Genomic DNA, 18002 nt, shown 5'->3' on the forward strand with positions numbered 1-18002 from the left:
TCTCCCAGCTCTGGCCACGCTGGCCTCCATGCGGCCCCTCACACCTGACCAGCTGCTCCTCCATGCGGCCCCTCACACCTGACCAGTGCTCCTCCATGCGGCCCCTCACACCTGACCAGCTGCTCCTCCATGCGGCCCCTCACACCTGACCAGCTGCTCCTCCATGCGGCCCCTCACACCTGACCAGTGCTCCTCCATGCGGCCCCTCACACCTGACCAGTGCTCCTCCATGCGGCCCCTCACACCTGACCAGCTGCTCCTCCATGCGGCCCCTCACACCTGACCAGCTGCTCCTCCATGCGGCCCCTCACACCTGACCAGCTGCTCCTCCATGCGGCCCCTCACACCTGACCAGCTGCTCCTCCATGCGGCCCCTCACACCTGACCAGCTGCTCCTCCATGCGGCCCCTCACACCTGACCAGCTGCTCCTCCATGCGGCCCCTCACACCTGACCAGCTGCTCCTCCATGCGGCCCCTCACACCTGACCAGCTGCTCCTCCATGCGGCCCCTCACACCTGACCAGCTGCTCCTCCATGCGGCCCCTCACACCTGACCAGCTGCTCCTCCATGCGGCCCCTCACACCTGACCAGCTGCTCCTCCATGCGGCCCCTCACACCTGACCAGCTGCTCCTCCATGCGGCCCCTCACACCTGACCAGCTGCTCCTCCATGCGGCCCCTCACACCTGACCAGCTGCTCCTCCATGCGGCCCCTCACACCTGACCAGCTGCTCCTCCATGCGGCCCCTCACACCTGACCAGCTGCTCCTCCATGCGGCCCCTCACACCTGACCAGTGCTCCTCCATGCGGCCCCTCACACCTGACCAGCTGCTCCTCCATGCGGCCCCTCACACCTGACCAGCTGCTCCTCCATGCGGCCCCTCACACCTGACCAGTGCTCCTTCCCTGAACCGACCCTCCGCTTCCTCCAGGCCTGCGTGGAGCACGCTGGCCTTCCCTCACCCTCACTGCCAGGCACTCTCTCCTCCCTTTCTGGGTTCGCTTCTCCTAACAGCACTTAGCGCTCCCTGGTGATGTGCTGTACGTGCCATTCTTTGACCGTGTATTGCTAGTTGTTACCAGTCTCTCACGCGAGATTCTAGAAAGCCGGCACCACCAGGGCAGGGACGTCAGCTGTCCTGGCTGCCAGTTCTAACAGCGCCCACGCAGGGGAGGCACCCAAATACCGGGGAGCAGCGAACACCGGCTTGGAGCTCATGGTTCTCTGGAGGTGCATACTAGCAAGGGGAAATGACCCACAGTGACGTGAGGCCCGTGGCAGGAGGTAGACAGCAGCTACTAACCACACCCCGGGAGGCAGGAGCCTCGGGGAAGACATCCCTGAGGTCACATCTAGCAGAAGATGAGGGGACAGGCAGGAGTGAGACAGGTGAAGAGCAGGGGCAGGAGGAGAGCTCGGGAGGCAGAGGGCTTGCACCTGCCAGTCCCCGGGGAAGGCCCGGACAGCAAGGAGGCGGGGCGCAGAAAGGCTGCTGCAGGGTGCATTCCCCAGGTGTGTTCATCGGGACCGGACGTCTGCCTCTCCGTACTCCTGCCATTTTCCAGTTAAACTGCTTCGATAGGGAAAAAAGCTTCCATATATAAACACCATTATAGGAAATCATTAAAAAGCAGCCATTTCATTATGGTTGCTATATTTGCAAACCTGCATTAGCAGCCGGAGGGTTTTCTTGAGCTGGATTTGATAGGCAGAGTTTGCTGCGGTGTGTTTGCAGATCTTCATTCTAGATAGCAGGAGTTATGCCATCTAGTCCCTTCATCAGAAAGCACTTTACTTTTGTTTTCAAGCCCCACCCGTCAGAGCCCTTCTGCGCCTGCGGTAAGTTGGCTCCTGGATCCTGTCTTCGGGCCCAGGATGAAAATCAGCAATTTAGAAAGTGCTTTGATTTCCCTGACCAGTCCCCGGCAGGAGGAAGGTCCCGGCAGTGTCACAAAGCATCTTAAACTGTTCAAACAGTAGCTCTGTTCAAACCTGGCCACACAGTTTGGAAAATAAAGGGAATTAAATAGACAAAGACAACATGAGAATCGTAGCTTGGGACTTCTCTTCCCTCAGTTTGGCAAAGAGCTCTAGCTCAGAGAGGCTGGCTGTAATGGGTAACACGATTCCCTCACTTAGTGTCGAGCGTTTACATGCCTCTGGGTGTGTAATCCTCAACATTTGAGAGGACGCTCCTCCTCTGTAAAATTGGGCTCACAGGGATCAGAGAGGGTGAGTCACTTGTCCCAGGCCACACAGCTAATCAGTCGCTGCTGTTGCTGGCACCTGCGGCTCTGCGGATGGCTTCGCTCTTAAGCGCCGCTACCTAAACAGCGAAACATGCCTCGGGTTAGTGGCCCCCTCCCTGCAGTCCTTGGAGGTCTCCAGTGCTGACGGGGGAGGTGAGGGAGCAGCAGTGCCTAGCTTTATAGCAGAGTGTTTGTTGCTAATCGAGATCTTGCAGACCTCCGTCTTAGAAAACAACGCTTTGAGGCCAAGTGACTCTGGGGGTTGCCATAGAGCAGAGCACAGATGTGTGTGCACGGGCTCATCACGGCGTGCATGCGCGTGCGTGTGCGGTTGCTCCCTGGTCGGCTGCTTCCCTGCTGTGTTGGTGGCATGGCAGAGCTCATCCAGAGCAGTTGCTCACAGAGCAAAATCCTCGGTCTGAAGGACCTTGGCACGGCCTGTGTTGGGTTCTGTTCCTTATTTTGAGCTCTCCTCTGGTTTTAGGTGAGAAATTCTTATTTTTCTGGAATCTGGCAATGCTCAGCTATTATCCCCTTAGGGATGAAAGGAAGCATATGATACCTTGTTTGCTGGTGGGATCACTGAGATTGAGATTTCCTCCTTATGAGTCGTTTTTGGAGGACAACCAAGGAAGAGTTTACACATGAGACCTGACTCTTTGGCACGGCAGTGACTATGCGATATGTTTAACGTTAAAGCCAGATTTTCCTGGCTTCATGGCGGATGAGGCTTAATGGCTTCAGGAAAAATGTTCCAAAGTGTCAAACAGCCACTCCCAGTAAGGAGAAGGGGGGTCGGGAAGGGAAAGGCAGCCCTCCCTCCTCCAGAAACGATTTCTGCAGGGTTGGGAGAGAAGCGGTTACAAAGGCAAAAGGAGCCTGTCTGGAGAAGATTTGCGAGGGGACTAGACAGCCAGTTACTCTCCAGTAAAAAATTTTTTTTAAACAATCAGATTATTTTTAACCTGATTCTGGAACTTTGAGGAAATAGTCCATAGGTTGGAAAGATTAGATGGAGCTGAAAATGGCACCTTGAGTAGTGGATAGACTAGGCTGAGCCCTTTGTTGCCTGTTTTCCCCTTCTTACTTTAATTGGGCAGCTTAATTTCTCCCAAGAGGTTCACAGTGTTGGGCATCCCTGAGAACCAAGCCCAGAGGAGATTCAAAGGTTTGAACATGGATTCACCGGAGGACTCTTTGAGGTGACTGAGCCTGGTCAGACAAGACCTGTCTGCGAACATCACCAAGGCAGAGTGACTAAGGAGTCCATCTAACTTATTCTGGAACCTTCCTTAGAGTAATCAAGCTTGAAGGTAGGAAAGGTCGCTACGCCCCATTAGTTGGAATATTTCCCTCAAATTGTACACAGTGATTTTTTTCAGCCCCTCAAAGACACTTGGGGTATAAGATGCAAATGGCAAGGGATTGATCCATCACATTTGTTCAAAATGCGTTCCTATAGGGGCACCTGGGTGGCTCAGTGGGTTAAGCCTCTGGCTTCGGCTTAGGTCATGATCCTGGGGTCCTGGGATCGAGACTCACATCGGGCTCTCTGCTCAGCAGGGAACCTGCTTCCCCCATCTCTCTCTCTCGCTGCCTGCCTCTCTGCCTACTTGTGATCTCTGTCTGTCAAATAAATAAAATCTTTTAAAAAAAAAATGTGTTCCTATAAATGTTGGGATTCAGGAACTCCTTTTTATAATACAAGTAGTCTTGATTTTCTAAACACCAAGTCCCTTCAGATGGGTTTTTTGGTTATCTGAAACTCATGACATGTTATTCCTTAAAGCCAGCATTATAAAGAAGTGTTTGCTTCCAAGACCAGTCCGTGAAAGCCTATTTTTCATCTGTAATGGGAACAAAGTATGGGATCTCACAAGTGTTCCTACAACCCCAACCTTTGTTCTGGGGGAAAGGATTATGTCGACCACATTTGGCTGTCAAAGGCCCATCGACCCCATTCTTCGGGAAGTTTTGGAAATTCTTCCATCCCTGCCACAGTAAGAGCCTCAGAGTCTGGGACCAATACTTACCGCCTACTCTGCACTTGTCACTGTTCACTCTGGAGGGCTTGAGGCAAGGCCTGTCTGAATAGGGCCCTTGGGCTGAGATGGGAGACCAGGCACAGAAGACGGGCCCTTTGGACCAGAGGTTAGTGAGCCTGGGGGACAGCCGTCAGAGGTGATGTTGTGGAAAAGCAAAGTGACAATAGCAAAAATGAAAGCAAATGCAGGCTTTTAAGATGTGGCTGACATAGAAGTCCTGAAATACAGCTTCATTTTCTTGGGGAAAAAGAAACCCATCCCTCCTGGTGAAGTTAGGACCCAACCAGGGTGGTGGCTGGTGGCTCCCACCCTCACCCGTGCCTGTGGCCTTGGGGAGGTGATTTGGGTGTGGCAGTGACCCTTTCTCAGGAGAGCATTCCGGGTCCCATGGCTGCACTGAGAAGTGGGTCATCCCTGGGGGTCCCCATGTCACATCCAGACTCCGTGCCCCCATGTTCTGTCAGACCTTCTGACCTTGAACGATAAGGAGTTTATTTCCCCCTCAACTTTTTATTTTGAAAAACTTCAAACTTACATAAATGGTAGAATGAACCCCGGTGAACCCTTTGCCTAGACTGACCGGTCATTAACGTGACAACACATTTGATTTTGCCCTCACACGGAAATAATTTCTCCGGAGCTATTTGAAAGTAAGTTGCAGACCTCATGATGCTTCACCCTAAATAGATCAGCAAAACCTCTTAAGAACGGGGAGCGTCTCTTTTTTAACCACAGCGCTTTTATCATACCCGAGAATTTTAACCCAGATGGAACGTTATATATAGTCCGTATTCAAATTTCCCCCAAATGTACCATTCATGCCTTTTGTTGCTTTTGTTTAATCCAGGATCCAGGCAAGGCTCACACATTATATTTAGTTACCACGACTCTTTAAACTCCTTTCATCTAGAACAGGTTCCCCCCACCTTTCTTGTCTTTCGTGGCATTGACATTTCTGAAGAGGCCAGGTTCGTGGTGCCGCAGAAAGTCCTTAGTCTGGGTGGTCTGGTTGTCTCCTTGGTACTAGATTTGAGGTGAGCATTTTCCACAAGAAATCACAGGGGCGGTGAGATGCCCTCACGACAGGGTCGCCCCAGGAAGTTCGCCATGGCAGTTTGACCGTCAGTGGCAATGTTGCAGTGTGTTCAAGCTGTAACAGCACCATTCCTCTGCGTTCTCTTGCCTTCAGGAGACGCAGGCCCTGGGCCTGCTACACGGGGTGCAGCCTGCATTGATACGGCCTCATTTCTTTCTCACAGACCTTTCAGGCTCCTCCTGGCTTTTCGTTTTCTGTGTTGCGTGATTCTGCTCTGGCTTCTTCCTCACTGCGTGCTGCCTGGCGGAAACTGCTTATGCGGGAAAGCCACAGCCGTCCTCGTGTCAGCCCTGGAGCCACAACGGGGGCCGGGATGTTAGGTCCCCAGGACATCTCTGCTGGCCTCTTAGCAGAACGCCTACATTGCCACTGAAAGAATCTGTAGCTCTTTCCTCTCCTCTACCTGTCTTACAAGGTGCAGGATGTGTGCCCATCAGAACAGAGGTGGGGGGGACGTGTGCTGGCCCTTGGAAGGCTGTGGGAGTTGCAGTTATGCCCTGAGCTGCTGCACCGCACAGGGAAGGCCTTTGGAGTATGTGCACAGCAAGCCTACCACTGCTTCTGTTTCTCAGACTGGCTCAGGTTCACTGTGCCTGGCAGCTCCAGCTTGAGCGGACATATCCCCCTCCGGGATCTACCAAACAGAAAGCTTTCTGCCTTCTGAACAAGCCACGGTCTGCCCCAAGACAGGTCTTGGATTTGAGGCTTCTTTAGTGGTGAGAAGACTAACAAAACCCAGCTCCTTATAAAGTTGATGTACAGAAAGTCTTTCCTTTCTTTTACATGTTCAACTCAGGTAGTCTTTACTGAGCACGATCCCATGCCCACTGTTGTGAGCATCTGGGAACACAAGAACTAATAAATAGTCATTTGTCCCCAGGGCTGGGCTTGGTAGGGTTGATATGTCAATTATAGGAGTAGATCCATTCTGGTACAGGTAGGTACATAGCTCAGAATTAGTTACATCAGGGGAGTGTTTCTAGTGTCTAAAGTTTTATTGGGGTTAGGGTTTTTACAGGGGGTTCAAAAAAAACAAAGAACAGGCAGCCTCTGACACCTAATTCCAAATGAACCAACTGTGACATAGTTTCTTGAATGGAGCTCAGGTAGGCTGAGTTGATCCTGAGGGAGAGAGAAGAAAACACTAGTGTATCTGTTGAACGAAGCAAGAACACTGGTTAGGCTTGATTTTCATAGCCATGAACGCCCTCTGACCCTTCTCCCGGGTTTCCCTAGTACTGGGGTCTTCCCTCAAACAGCAACATAAAAACCTAAGCCTCTGGGGTCTGTCAGAACAATTAACCCGAGCTGTCATGTCTTCAGCTCCGAACTGAGAGCCGAGGCTGGGTGGCCGACGGACGGGGGCAGCGAGTGGTGGAGAGGGAAGTGGAGGGGGCGCCATGGCCATCCAAGTCCCAAAGGGCCAGCTGCCGGCCGCTCCACAGATGGTCATGTGAGGAGCCAGGCCCGGTATTGCCAGACCTGACTTGACAAGAAGAGCCATAAATTCTAATGACTTCCAAATGCCGACGATTAATTCAAAACTGCTTCAGAAAAAAACAAAAACCAAAAAGGCTGTGCCAGAGGTCCACGTCTGCCGTCCAAACGACAAGCATCCTCCTGGGCTGCAGGTGGCTGGGTGGCCTCCTCTGGTCAACGGGAGGTGCTCGTTCCATTTATTCATCTGTGTCCTCTCTCTCATTTTTACAGCAAATTAGACCACTGGAAGGCACAGTTTCGAGAGCGTGTGAACTTAACTCTTCCCAGAAATCCCTTCACCTTGTACTTTCATGGCCCGCTGCTTTTTTTTTTTTTAAGATTTTATTTATTTATTTGACACAGAGAGGGACGCATCACACAAGTAGGCAGAGAGAGAAGGGGAAGCAGGGTCCCCGCTGAGCAGAGAGCCTGACGCGGGGCTCGATCCCAGGACTCTGGGATCATGACCTGAGCTGAAGGCAGAGGCTTAACCAACACTGAGCCACCCAGGCACCCTGACGGCTGCTTAATTTTAATTAAAGATTAACATAAGAAGAAGCCATATGAAATCTGCCTCTCTTTGAAACTGGGTCTGAGGAGCTTGGTAACCACATTGCTTTACACCATATATGAAGTCCCAAATACTTTCAATTCTTTCAGCATCTGTCACTGAAAACCCACTGTCTGGGGAAACCGGCATGCTTTCTCCTCTCTGACAGGAGAGGTTTCATTTTCGCTCTGGCTGCCAGGAAGCTCAGGGCTAAGTGGAAGAGTCAGCCCCAGCAGCTGTGTGAGCCTCCATCGGCATCCTTGGCCTTTCCCTGGGTCCGGTCACTCTGTTTCCCCCTTACGTGCGGGTGTTTGCTACAGCCCACTTCAAATTCTTCTTTGGAAAGATAAAAATAACCTCTGTTAAAAGCATGTGTACCCTATATGAAGGGCCTCCTCTTGGTCGTCGGCATGTGGGGCCAAGCCGTCCCCTTTCTGGAATAAACAAGGCACGGCATCGCCTTAGGTGCTCCTTGTAGTTCAGCCTGCGCGTCCCCCTCACGACAAGTGTGGGGTTCGGTGCACTCGGAGTGCACTCAGCTGTGCGACCCTCACCACCATCCATTTCCAGGACTCTCTCCTCCCAAACAGAAACCGTATGTCTGTAAGCAATTGCCCCATTCCCTCAGCCCCCGGTGAGCTCTGCTCTAGCCCCCTCATCATTTCAGGGGAGTCATGTAACATCTGTCCTTTTAGAACTGGCTTATTTCTGGTATAATGTCCTCAGGGTTCATCCATGTTGTAGCATGGGCCCACATTTCCTTCCTCTCGAAGGCTGGGCAGCCTTCCCTTGTGTTTCTGTGCCACATTTTGTTTTTCCGTTTGTTGGCTGGTGGATACTCTGGCTGCTTCGGCCTTTGACTATTGTGTGTAAGGTTGCTGTGAACATGGGTGTGCAAGTATTTGAGCCCCACTTCCAACTCTTTTGAAATTGGATTGAGAAATGAGATTGCTGGAGGATAGGATAGTTCTATTTTTAACTTTTGAGAAACGGCCATAGTTTTTCACGGCAATTGCACCATTTTCTATTCCCACCAATAGGGCACAAGGACGCTCATTTTCTCTGTATATCCTTTTTTTTTTTTTTTTTTAAGATTTTATTTATTTATTTGACAGACAGAGATCACAAGTAGGCAGAGAGGCAGGCAGAGAGAGGAGGAAGCAGGCTCCCCGCTGAGCAGAGAGAGCCCGATGTGGGGCTTGATCCCAGGACCCTGAGATCATGACCTGAGCCGAAGGCAGAGGCTTAACCCACTGAGCCACCCAGGCGCCCCTTCTCTCTATATCCTTACCAACACCTTATTTTGTGTTGCTGTTGTTGTTGTAAATAGTAGCCATCCTAATGGTTTTGAGGTAGTATCTCGTTGTGGCTTTGATTTGTAAATGAGGCACCTTGTGCACTGGAATACCTGGCCCCTCTCTGGGTTTATCCTGCTCCTCTGGTCCCCTGGTTTAACAAAAGGTCCCTTAATCTTTCTTGTACAAACTCCCGCTTGCCTCAGCCTGTGGTGTTGTGCCTCAGCCTGTGGTGTTGTCGCGCTTGTCTGTAGCAGGGGCCAGACCAGGCAGAGCATTGTAGGTCGGGAGGAGGGATTGAGAATTTATTCTGACTTGATATCTAGAGGAACTTGCCACAGACCCTGAAAGCTACTTCCACCCTGCCTGGAGCAGCACTGATGCTGGGGCAAACGGTAGTGAGTGATTGGTGCCGGGGGGGGGGGGGGGGGGGGGGGGGGAGGCACTTGGGGGACCCAGGACAGCTGCTCCTGCCAGCCTAGCCACCTTGTCCCCCTAAACTGAAGAATGACAGAAAGACAGCCACACATCACCCAATCACTAGTGGGACTTGTGTCAAACCACAGGGCAGAGCTCAGTGGATAACAGGCGGGATTGTGTGGAGTTCATCATCCAGCTTGTGCCTTGGAGTTTTGGCTTCCTAAGACCACAGAAAACACTAACGGCCCTCTTTGGTTCAAAGGGAAGAAGCTCAGCTGTTTTCAACCTGGATGTTAATTAACACACCCTCCTCATCTCCCGATTCCCCATCCTATACCAGCACCAGATTCTCTGTGGTCCCTTTCACCAGGATGCTAGTGAACAGCTGAGAGAAGAGACTGTGGCATTTCCTCATCCATCTGTGGGACTCTCAGGCTTGAGGAGAGTCTCTTACTTATTTTTGTACCCTGCTGCTAGCCTGAGGCCAGGACTCAGCAACTGTCTGGTTAAGCAATGAGAAAGAAGTCCTGGCCAGATTTGTACACCTTCCCCCTGTTCCCGAGAGCCCAACATCATCGGCATGCAGCCTGCTTCCACCTCTCAGGTCCTGCCAGAAGGGCCCGGAGCAGACATGTCTGGTGTGATCACTGTAGCAGGTGGAGCTGTACTAGGGAACTCCAGATGGAACGGCTGAATAGAGCCATCTTTCTTCTTCATCCTGCTCAGAAGCACTTAATAGTGCAAATAAATCAGGAGTGTATGTGAACTCCAGCTCCGTGGACCAGGGACCCTACAGCTCAAGGTAAATGATCATTTGGAGAAATTTCTCTGATTATTACTTAGAATTAATCATCAAATCCAAGACCAGAGAGAGTTCCAGTGGCACATGCTGGACCTGCTTACCTTGAGATGATGGTGGGCACCTGTACCCCTTCTCCAGAGGGCCTTCTGCAATGAGGACTGTCCCCCAGTGGTTAGCAGCTCAGAGCATGGTCTGTGATGAAGACAAAAAGCATATGGTTGATGTAAAACCTGCTGCTGCTGGCCGTCTGGGTTTCCAGTCTATCTGTTAAATACCTGATGTGAGGTTCATATTTTCTCACTTGAAAATAATTCTTGATTGCCTACACTCTTCTGTGGTGGAGATACTGTGCTGAGGAAGATTAAAGTTTCTTCACGGAGCGCACATTTCAGTGGAGAAGAGATAATGAACACATAAGTCAGATCAGATAGTGGTAACTGTCACAAAGAAGATAGAATCATGGAGTAGGGACTGAGCAGGGAGAAGGGCGGAACCATGTCTTCGATAGGGAAGAGCGTGGCGAGGAGGTCCCTCCTATCTGACTGAGAGCTGAGTAAGCGGAGACTTGGGTGGAAATCAGTCTTGGCAGAGGAAACAGCAAAGGAGAAGGAGGCCCTGAAGCAGGCAGGGGATTGACATGCTCCAGGGATGGAGAGAAGGGCACAGTGTGAGCAGAGCGAGTGAGGGGGAGGCAGGCAGATGAGAAGGTCAGGGTCTGTGGTTCTCACCCTGGCTGCATATGAGAGTGATCTGAAGGTCTTTAAAAATTTCCCCAGTGTCAAGCCCCACCCCCCAGAGACTATGATTTAATTGGTCTGGAGTGGTGCCCGGACATGGGTAATTTATAAAAGCTCTGCAGAAAATTCCACAGTGCAACCTGGATTGAGAACATCATCAGTCTTGATCATGCAGAGTCTTACAGACTCTGGTGAGGAGTTTGGAATTGAGCTACATGACAGTGGGAAGCCATTAGGTGGCTTGGGCTAGGGGAGTAACATTGGACTTATGTCCTTGAGAGGTTCACTTTGGCTGCAGTGTAGGGAGTGGAGGTTGGTGGTTGTTTGAATGGTTTAGCAAAGCCTGAACTGTGGTGCTATCCGTGGAGATGGTAAGAAGAGGTCCCTTTGGGGATAAGTTTTGGAGGTGGCACTCTCAAGTTGAATTGGGTTTAGTATGTGAGACAAAAGGAGATGAAGCTTGCCTGACAGGTAACCTGAGTAACTGAGTGGATGGTGGTGCCATTCACAGAGATGGGAAGGAACAGGTGTGAAAAGGAAGCGGAATATTGGGTCCATTGGTTGCTCTGAAAGCCTCAGGCTGTCTTCTCTTTAGATCCAGGTAGCTTAGAGATCCAGGCAGTCAAATAAGGTTGACCAAAAGGTTCTCATGTACTGTTCCTATAATACTGAGCTTCTTGGTGTCTTCCAACGGTAAGCACCAAAAGCAATGGACTGTTTTAGTGCATGGAAGCTAGGATGAAAAGGGAGGAGGAGCGAAGATGAGAACTTGAAAACATTGAGCTTCTTTCCCATAGGAATCACACTGGGTGTAGGGGAGGAATGCCCTTGGAGAGGTTGTTTAACACCTGTCTTTCTATAACCCAAAATAGAAAGTTACTTGTGTTTGACTTTAAGGGGATTTTTTTTCCCCCAGCAGAATTATCTTCTAAAATATTTGTAGCTCATACTAAGATTATAATTAATTTTTCTTCCCAGACCAGGCCCTAGATGTCCAGAAATTAAAAGTAACCAAGAGCTTTCACCTGGGTGGCTTAGTTAGTTAAGCATCCAACTCTTAATTTTGGCTCAGGTCATGATCTCAGGGATGTGAGATCAAGCTCCGAGCCATGGAGCCTGCTTAGGAGTCTCTCTTTCCCCCTGTCCCCCCGTACCCCCACTGTTCTTTCTCTCTCTTAAAAAAAAAAAAAAGTAAACCAGATTTTAAATTCAGAATCATGTCATTAGAATGACTTATAAGACCTTCACAAGGAGAACAGTATGAACTTCAATACAAGAGTTTGCTTTTGCCCTGAGGAAAAAGTGGTTTAAATTGCAATGGTAGAGTACATTGGTTGGTCATATCAGGAAAAGGTCCTCATTAGATTCTCACTGAAGGCAAGGACTGTCTCTTACAGTTATTTATTTATTTATTCATTTTGAATGCTTAGTGTCTCTGCTTACTCTGGGCCTTTTTGTTTTGTTGAGTAAAGTTCTGAGATCTTTGCTGAAACTCTTTCTGGAGTCATACTTGTCTGAATGGCTAGGGAGGAAGGTTGACCAGAAGGCTTCTGAAGTCCCAGCAGCCTCTTGTGAGACCCTTCCTTGTTCTTACCAAAGAACTTGAGACAGTGCTCCCTTCCAGAGAAAGACCAGAGCATTTAGTGTGACATGGCTGGCTGGAAAATGACCGTGGTCTGAAACTCCTTATTAAAGGCTTTACCTTGGCTCTGAACCTCAGAGGTGGGGCCAGCAGCCTGTGACATGAGGCCTCATCGCATTACAGTGTAGAACATCCAGCTCCATCGCCATCCCATTTTACCCGACTGGGTTCCTCACAGTGAAACAGAGCGTGTACATTGCCTGGCCGCTTGCTGACCTCACCGTGTCCACCTTCACTCCCAGATAATTGCAGTGACCTGAACTCCGAGCTGCAGAGGGTGCTGACGGGGCTGGAGAATGTCGTCTGCTGCAGGAAGAAGAGCAGCTGCAGCCTCTCTGTGGCCGAGGTGGACAGACACATCGAGCAGCTCACCACAGCCAGTGAACACTGTGACTTGGCCATCAAGGTATACACCCTCCGCCTCCTGGCTGGCTCTGTGAGGGCCTGCGAGAGAAATGGTCAGATCTCCTTCTTTTGAAGTGTGGTTTTGTTCAATACCTGTTAGGAATGAGTGTTTCTAAGAAAACCATACTATACCAGGACCACCCAGGAGAGGTAGGAGCCCTGTAAATTTTTGCTGGGAGTCAAGATCGCTCGCTGGATTTTAGCAAAAATGATGATTTCGTTAAAATCTCAGAGTCCTAGATTGAACCGTATCATTTTATCGTAGTACTCGCAAGTTGTAGGATTAACTCAGAAGTTTCATTTGAGCTCTGAGGCCTCTAGTATATTAATTCACAAGTTACCGATTCATGGTGCCAATAAGGGGGAAGGGAGTTCAGGGCCTGAGTGAGTCGTCTATCCTGAGCATGCTGGACGAGGCCTCAGCCACCCTTCCACAGCCACCATCTTGGTGCCTCAGGAGCACAAGAGAGGAATGGGCTGCATCTGCCCACGCTCCTCATGAGCAATGATTCCCATTGCGAAGGCCTATTGATACTGGGCCTCTGGTATCCGTATTTGACTTCACCATAGCTTAGTAACTACTCATGGCAGTTCAGACTGAAAAGTCTGGGAGGCGCCTACATAAAGGAAAAATGTGACACATTAATTGAAAAACCCTTCGACACTAGGCCCAAGTTTCTATCCATAGCAATCCTGGTAAACCATGATTCATATTTAGAACAGGCTGGCTTTCCATCTTATTCATCTCAATTATAAATATATAGTTGATGTGGTTTGGGGAGGCAACCACGGGCGTTTCTTTTGTTGGAGTCCCCCAGGCCCTGTATTTGATTGTAATGTCACCTTGGCTGTTAGTCCTGGTCTTAGCACTGAGGACTCAGCATTGAGTCCTGGCCTCAGCCCCCCTCAGCAGGAGGAGGTCAAGGGTTTCTGCCAGCCAGCAAGGGATGGAGTGGGCCTGGAGCAGGGCTGAAGAGAAGAGCTTCAGATCTGAGGGGAAGGATGAAGCCCCATATGTGGAAAGTGGCGGGCAAGACTTGGCTAACATCTTCATCGTGGAACCAATTCGGGCATCCAATGGTGTAATCCCCTTACATTTTTACATTTTTGAGACCACCTGTTTCTCCTCACATCTCCTCACATCTGCCTTCTGCCCTGCATGGTACTCCTCCCTCTTTTTTCCATATCACGTGGCTTATGCTTTCTATGCCGAAGGGCAGTGGATGGGAACGAATAGTTTCTGAAACCAAGCAGAATTACTTCTTTTTTTTCCCCTAATTTTATGCTTGTCTCTTCTCCATTAATACTACATTTTAAGTGAATTTGTAAAAATCTCTCCAAGTACTATTAAGAGTCTATTCTTTTTAGCTCATATCTGTTTTATTAATTAATGAAATCCCTGCTGTCTTAGAAGCATCCACAATGAGCTTCGTCTTTTCTGTGTCACGGAGGTTTATTTTTGTCTTTTACATCTTGGGAGTGAACCTCATTCACACCCTCTGAATTCTGATATGACACCGAAAGCTGGAAATGGTGATGTGACTTCTGCCATCTCGGAGTTGCAAACACGGGAGACCTATAATTTGGGAAACCTCAAGCTGGTTTTTCTATGCTGTTTGCAACGTCACACTTGCACTATGAAGCCCACTAACGGGCTTTCTGTCTGCTTCTATGTGTTTACCAACTCTAGAACATGGACGGAGGACTCAAGCATTTGTGTGGATGTGGCCGTTAGATCCACAGATAGACAAACATACCATATAGGAACTGTGTTGTTTGGATTCTGGGGACTGTTAGGAGACACAGACTGTGGCCCAGGCGAGTGACAGAGCCTTCTCTGAAAACAGGGAGAGGGTGGTTTGCGGGCAGTCGTGGCTACCATTAGCAGTGAAAGGATCATAGAAGCCATTCCCCTGTTGACACTTGCTCCCTGTCCTGCCTATTTTTTTTATCCTCTCCTTTGTCCCAGAGAACCCACCGGACTTGTCTTTGTGTTTTCCAGACAGTCGAGGAGATTGAAGGGGTACTTGGCCGGGACCTGTATCCCAACCTGGCGGAAGAGCGGTCTCGTTGGGAGAAGGAGCTGGCCGGGCTCAGGGAAGAGAATGAGAGCCTGACCGCCATGCTGTGCAGCAAAGAGGAGGAGCTGAACAGGACCAAGGCCACCATGAACGCCATCCGGGAGGAGCGGGACCGGCTCCGAAGGCGGGTGAGCGCGCCAAGTCCAACATGGCCAGGCCTTCCCCCTCGGGCTGTGGGGCTGGAAGACAAACAAGCATATAGAGCCAAGGGTAACCCCAAGAGTTTTATGGCATTCATAGTCTTGGGAATCTCCTGCCCTTTCTAATCAGGAAGTCATTCTCCAGAGGGGAGTAGTTTGAAAGCACTGAGATGTGCAGGTAAGATTTAAAAAAAAAAAAAAAGAAAAGAAAACCACTCTTGTCTGGAATTACAAGTCTAAATGGATGGTAAAATTCTGTCAGCGCAGTGATTCTCACACGTTTCTCCAGGATATGCATGTGTTCCCCAAGCTCAATTAGAGTGTACTTCTTTTAAGATAGACCAATAATATTTTATAATTCACAGAAATATATAGAATTTTCCCCTCTGCAGTTCCTTCTATAAAGTTTTCTCTAAATTTATGGTACCTGCTGTCACCTGCAGTGAGTCTAATGTGAAATGCCCTCTCTTCTGGGGCTGTAGGAAGGTTACGGACACATATGCGTGTATGTGTGTGTATACGTATGTACACGTGTGTCGTTCCTGGCCATCGCCCCAACGTACCAAATGGTTCTGTGGCCTGCAGCCGCTTCCAGAGCAACTTGCCTAGGACATACACCCATTGCAAGAGGAGCTGATATTTCAGCGGAGTCATGTTTGGGAGAGTTGTTAGAGCCCTCTGTTTTCTAAAGACGGAGGTTTTTTTGTTGTTTTTTTGTTTTTCTCGGGAACCCACAAGTACCTCTTTGTTTCTCTGTGAATTTGATTCTGTGATTAGTCTGGAGTAGAGCAATGAGTTCTTCAGTCAGAAACATACCCTCTGAACTTCACTCTGAATGACTAGACTGGCTTTACTCTTTCTCAGTCTTGGCGATGTTAGCAGCTTGCTTTCCAGTTTGTCTGACTGGCCGTACTGCACACAGATAAAGCCAGCTTAGAGGGGAAAGGACATCTACTAGACCCCTCATCGTTCACCATTGCTCTTGCTCCCTTACTTTTTTTTTTTTTTTTTTTAAGATTTTATTTATTTATTTGACAGAGATCACAAGTAGGCAGAGAGGCAGACAGAGAGAGAGGAAGGGAAGCAGGCTCCCTGCTGAGCAGAGAGCCCGATGCGGGACTTGATCCCACAATGCTGAGATCGTGACCTGAGCCGAAGGCAGAGGCTTTAACTCACTGAGCCACCCAGGTGTCCCGCTCCCTTACTTTTAAAGACCATAAGGTCAGCCTCTGTACACCAGTCTAAATGCACACACAAGTTTTCTTGGTTGCCATTATGCATGAATATGGAAGAAATGACCATTTTTGAACATTACCAACTCTTATCCTCATTTGTGGCTAATGTCACAGTTAAAAGGCCAGCATTCGCACCTCTCCTATCAGAGCATGATTTTGTCTGAACTCACGTGCCTAACCTGGTTTTCAGCCCCCAGCTGTACGGAATGCCTTTCTCCAGCTTGGCATCAGCAGGTGTAAATCATCCTAGTCAGCAAAGACTTTATCTGGGCAAGCTGATGAAATGTACTTAGGGCTGAGGCCCACTCCGCCTGGAATTTCCTGGGTTACACTCCCTGATTGTTATGACTAATGCCCTAATTTGGCGTGCTTGCTATTAGCGTGCACATTCTGATGGTGCACATTTCATGAAGGAAATGCTGGTCTTAGTCGTCATTGCATGTTGTGGTTTAGAATAAATGTCCTCCGCTCAACTTGAGTGACTAATGTAGAAGATAGCCTTGCATGGGGACAAGCAAAGGATGAAAAGCCAGTTTCCCTTCTGTCCAAGAATGTTCTCCAACTCTGGACGTCAGCATTAAGAACAGCACAAGGTGGTGGTACTGTTACCATGAACCTGGGGTCACAGCTTGACCTTCCAGGTCACTGTGAGCCTTGAGCAAGTTACTGACCTCTCTGCGCCTCAGCTGACTCTGCCTTAAAGTGGGAATAAGAATGGTATCAAAGGCAGGAAAATCAGTTAATGCTCCTAAAGCACTCAGACAACCTTCATTCTGATCACACTTAACTCCTTTTAAGTTTTGTAATTAATATGGTTTTAGATCATCTGGATTTCCATTACATCCACATCATAAACTGTTGAGGAACTTGTGTCTCTTCCTCGACTGGAAATGTCCTCAGGAGTGTGGACACCAACCCATGGCTCATTTTCCTGCATTTCAGAACTAGTTGCGGGTCTCGTGAAATTTGCTAACTGCCTCTGAATGCCAGTTTACTAGACTTTCAGTGTTGGATTCCTTCCACCCACCACCACCCAGTATATTTCATTTCCCTGAGGAGGAATCTGTCTCTTGTTGTTCATTTTCTTCTGTTCTTCATCATGTGTCGCTCTTTGGAATGACGGAGGAACGGTTTCATTTCCATCTCTGTGACACCACGTGATACATGGCTTGATGGCCCTTGCTGGTTTTAGAGCAGGTCTGAATTCACAGTTCATCAGAGTTTCCTGAAAAGCAACTAGGGCCACTTTTTTTTTTTTTTCCTTTTTTCCCATTACCCACATTCACTGTATAGAATTCGAACTGACCAGATCAATAGGATTGGTGCTTGCCCCCCTCGCCTGTAATTAAACAAAGTGCTCTCAGTAGGTTTTCTAAGCCTTGCTCAAGATTTAATTAAATTAGATCTTTAATGTCAGTTAACAGATTGGGCTACTTGGCAGAGCAGTAACTAAGGAGCAACAGGCAGACAATTTTTATTATTGGCCCCAGCTCATTATTAAATGAGATGATCATTTATTTCTGCATGCTCGGTAATATAGCCACTCATTTCCTCACACTTAAAGAAGTGGGCTTAATTTAGGCAAGGTAGAATTAATTACCCTAGAAAGGAAGCACTCGGCTCTTCATTCATTGATTCGTTTCACAAATATGATTGGCTATCTCCTCTGTGCTGGGTAGAGAGGTTGCAGTGAGAAGCAGGACACAGTCCTTGGCCAGAAGAATGTTGGGGAGACAGGCAGGTCAACAGGTTGTTCCAGTGCTGTAGGGAGAGTAGAGCACAGAGGACGCCTGTACAGTCCACAGGAGGGACAGTTGATAGTA

At 49.1% G+C, this 18002-nt stretch overlaps 1 protein-coding gene across 5 annotated transcripts in view; it reads left to right on the forward strand.

Moving 5' to 3' along the window:
* The window catches only part of MCC (MCC regulator of WNT signaling pathway), a 433623-nt gene that overhangs the window by 349384 nt on the left and 66237 nt on the right, over positions 1-18002 (forward strand). For all 5 annotated transcript variants that reach the window (XM_032335530.1, XM_032335533.1, XM_032335531.1 and 2 more), the window contains 2 exons: positions 12561-12724; positions 14726-14932. In XM_032335530.1, coding sequence (XP_032191421.1) covers positions 12561-12724; positions 14726-14932 — 371 coding nt within the window. The remainder of the gene's footprint in view (positions 1-12560; positions 12725-14725; positions 14933-18002) is intronic.

This window comes from Mustela erminea, chromosome 3, assembly GCF_009829155.1.
Source record: "Mustela erminea isolate mMusErm1 chromosome 3, mMusErm1.Pri, whole genome shotgun sequence".
Classification (NCBI taxonomy): Eukaryota; Metazoa; Chordata; class Mammalia; order Carnivora; family Mustelidae; genus Mustela; species Mustela erminea.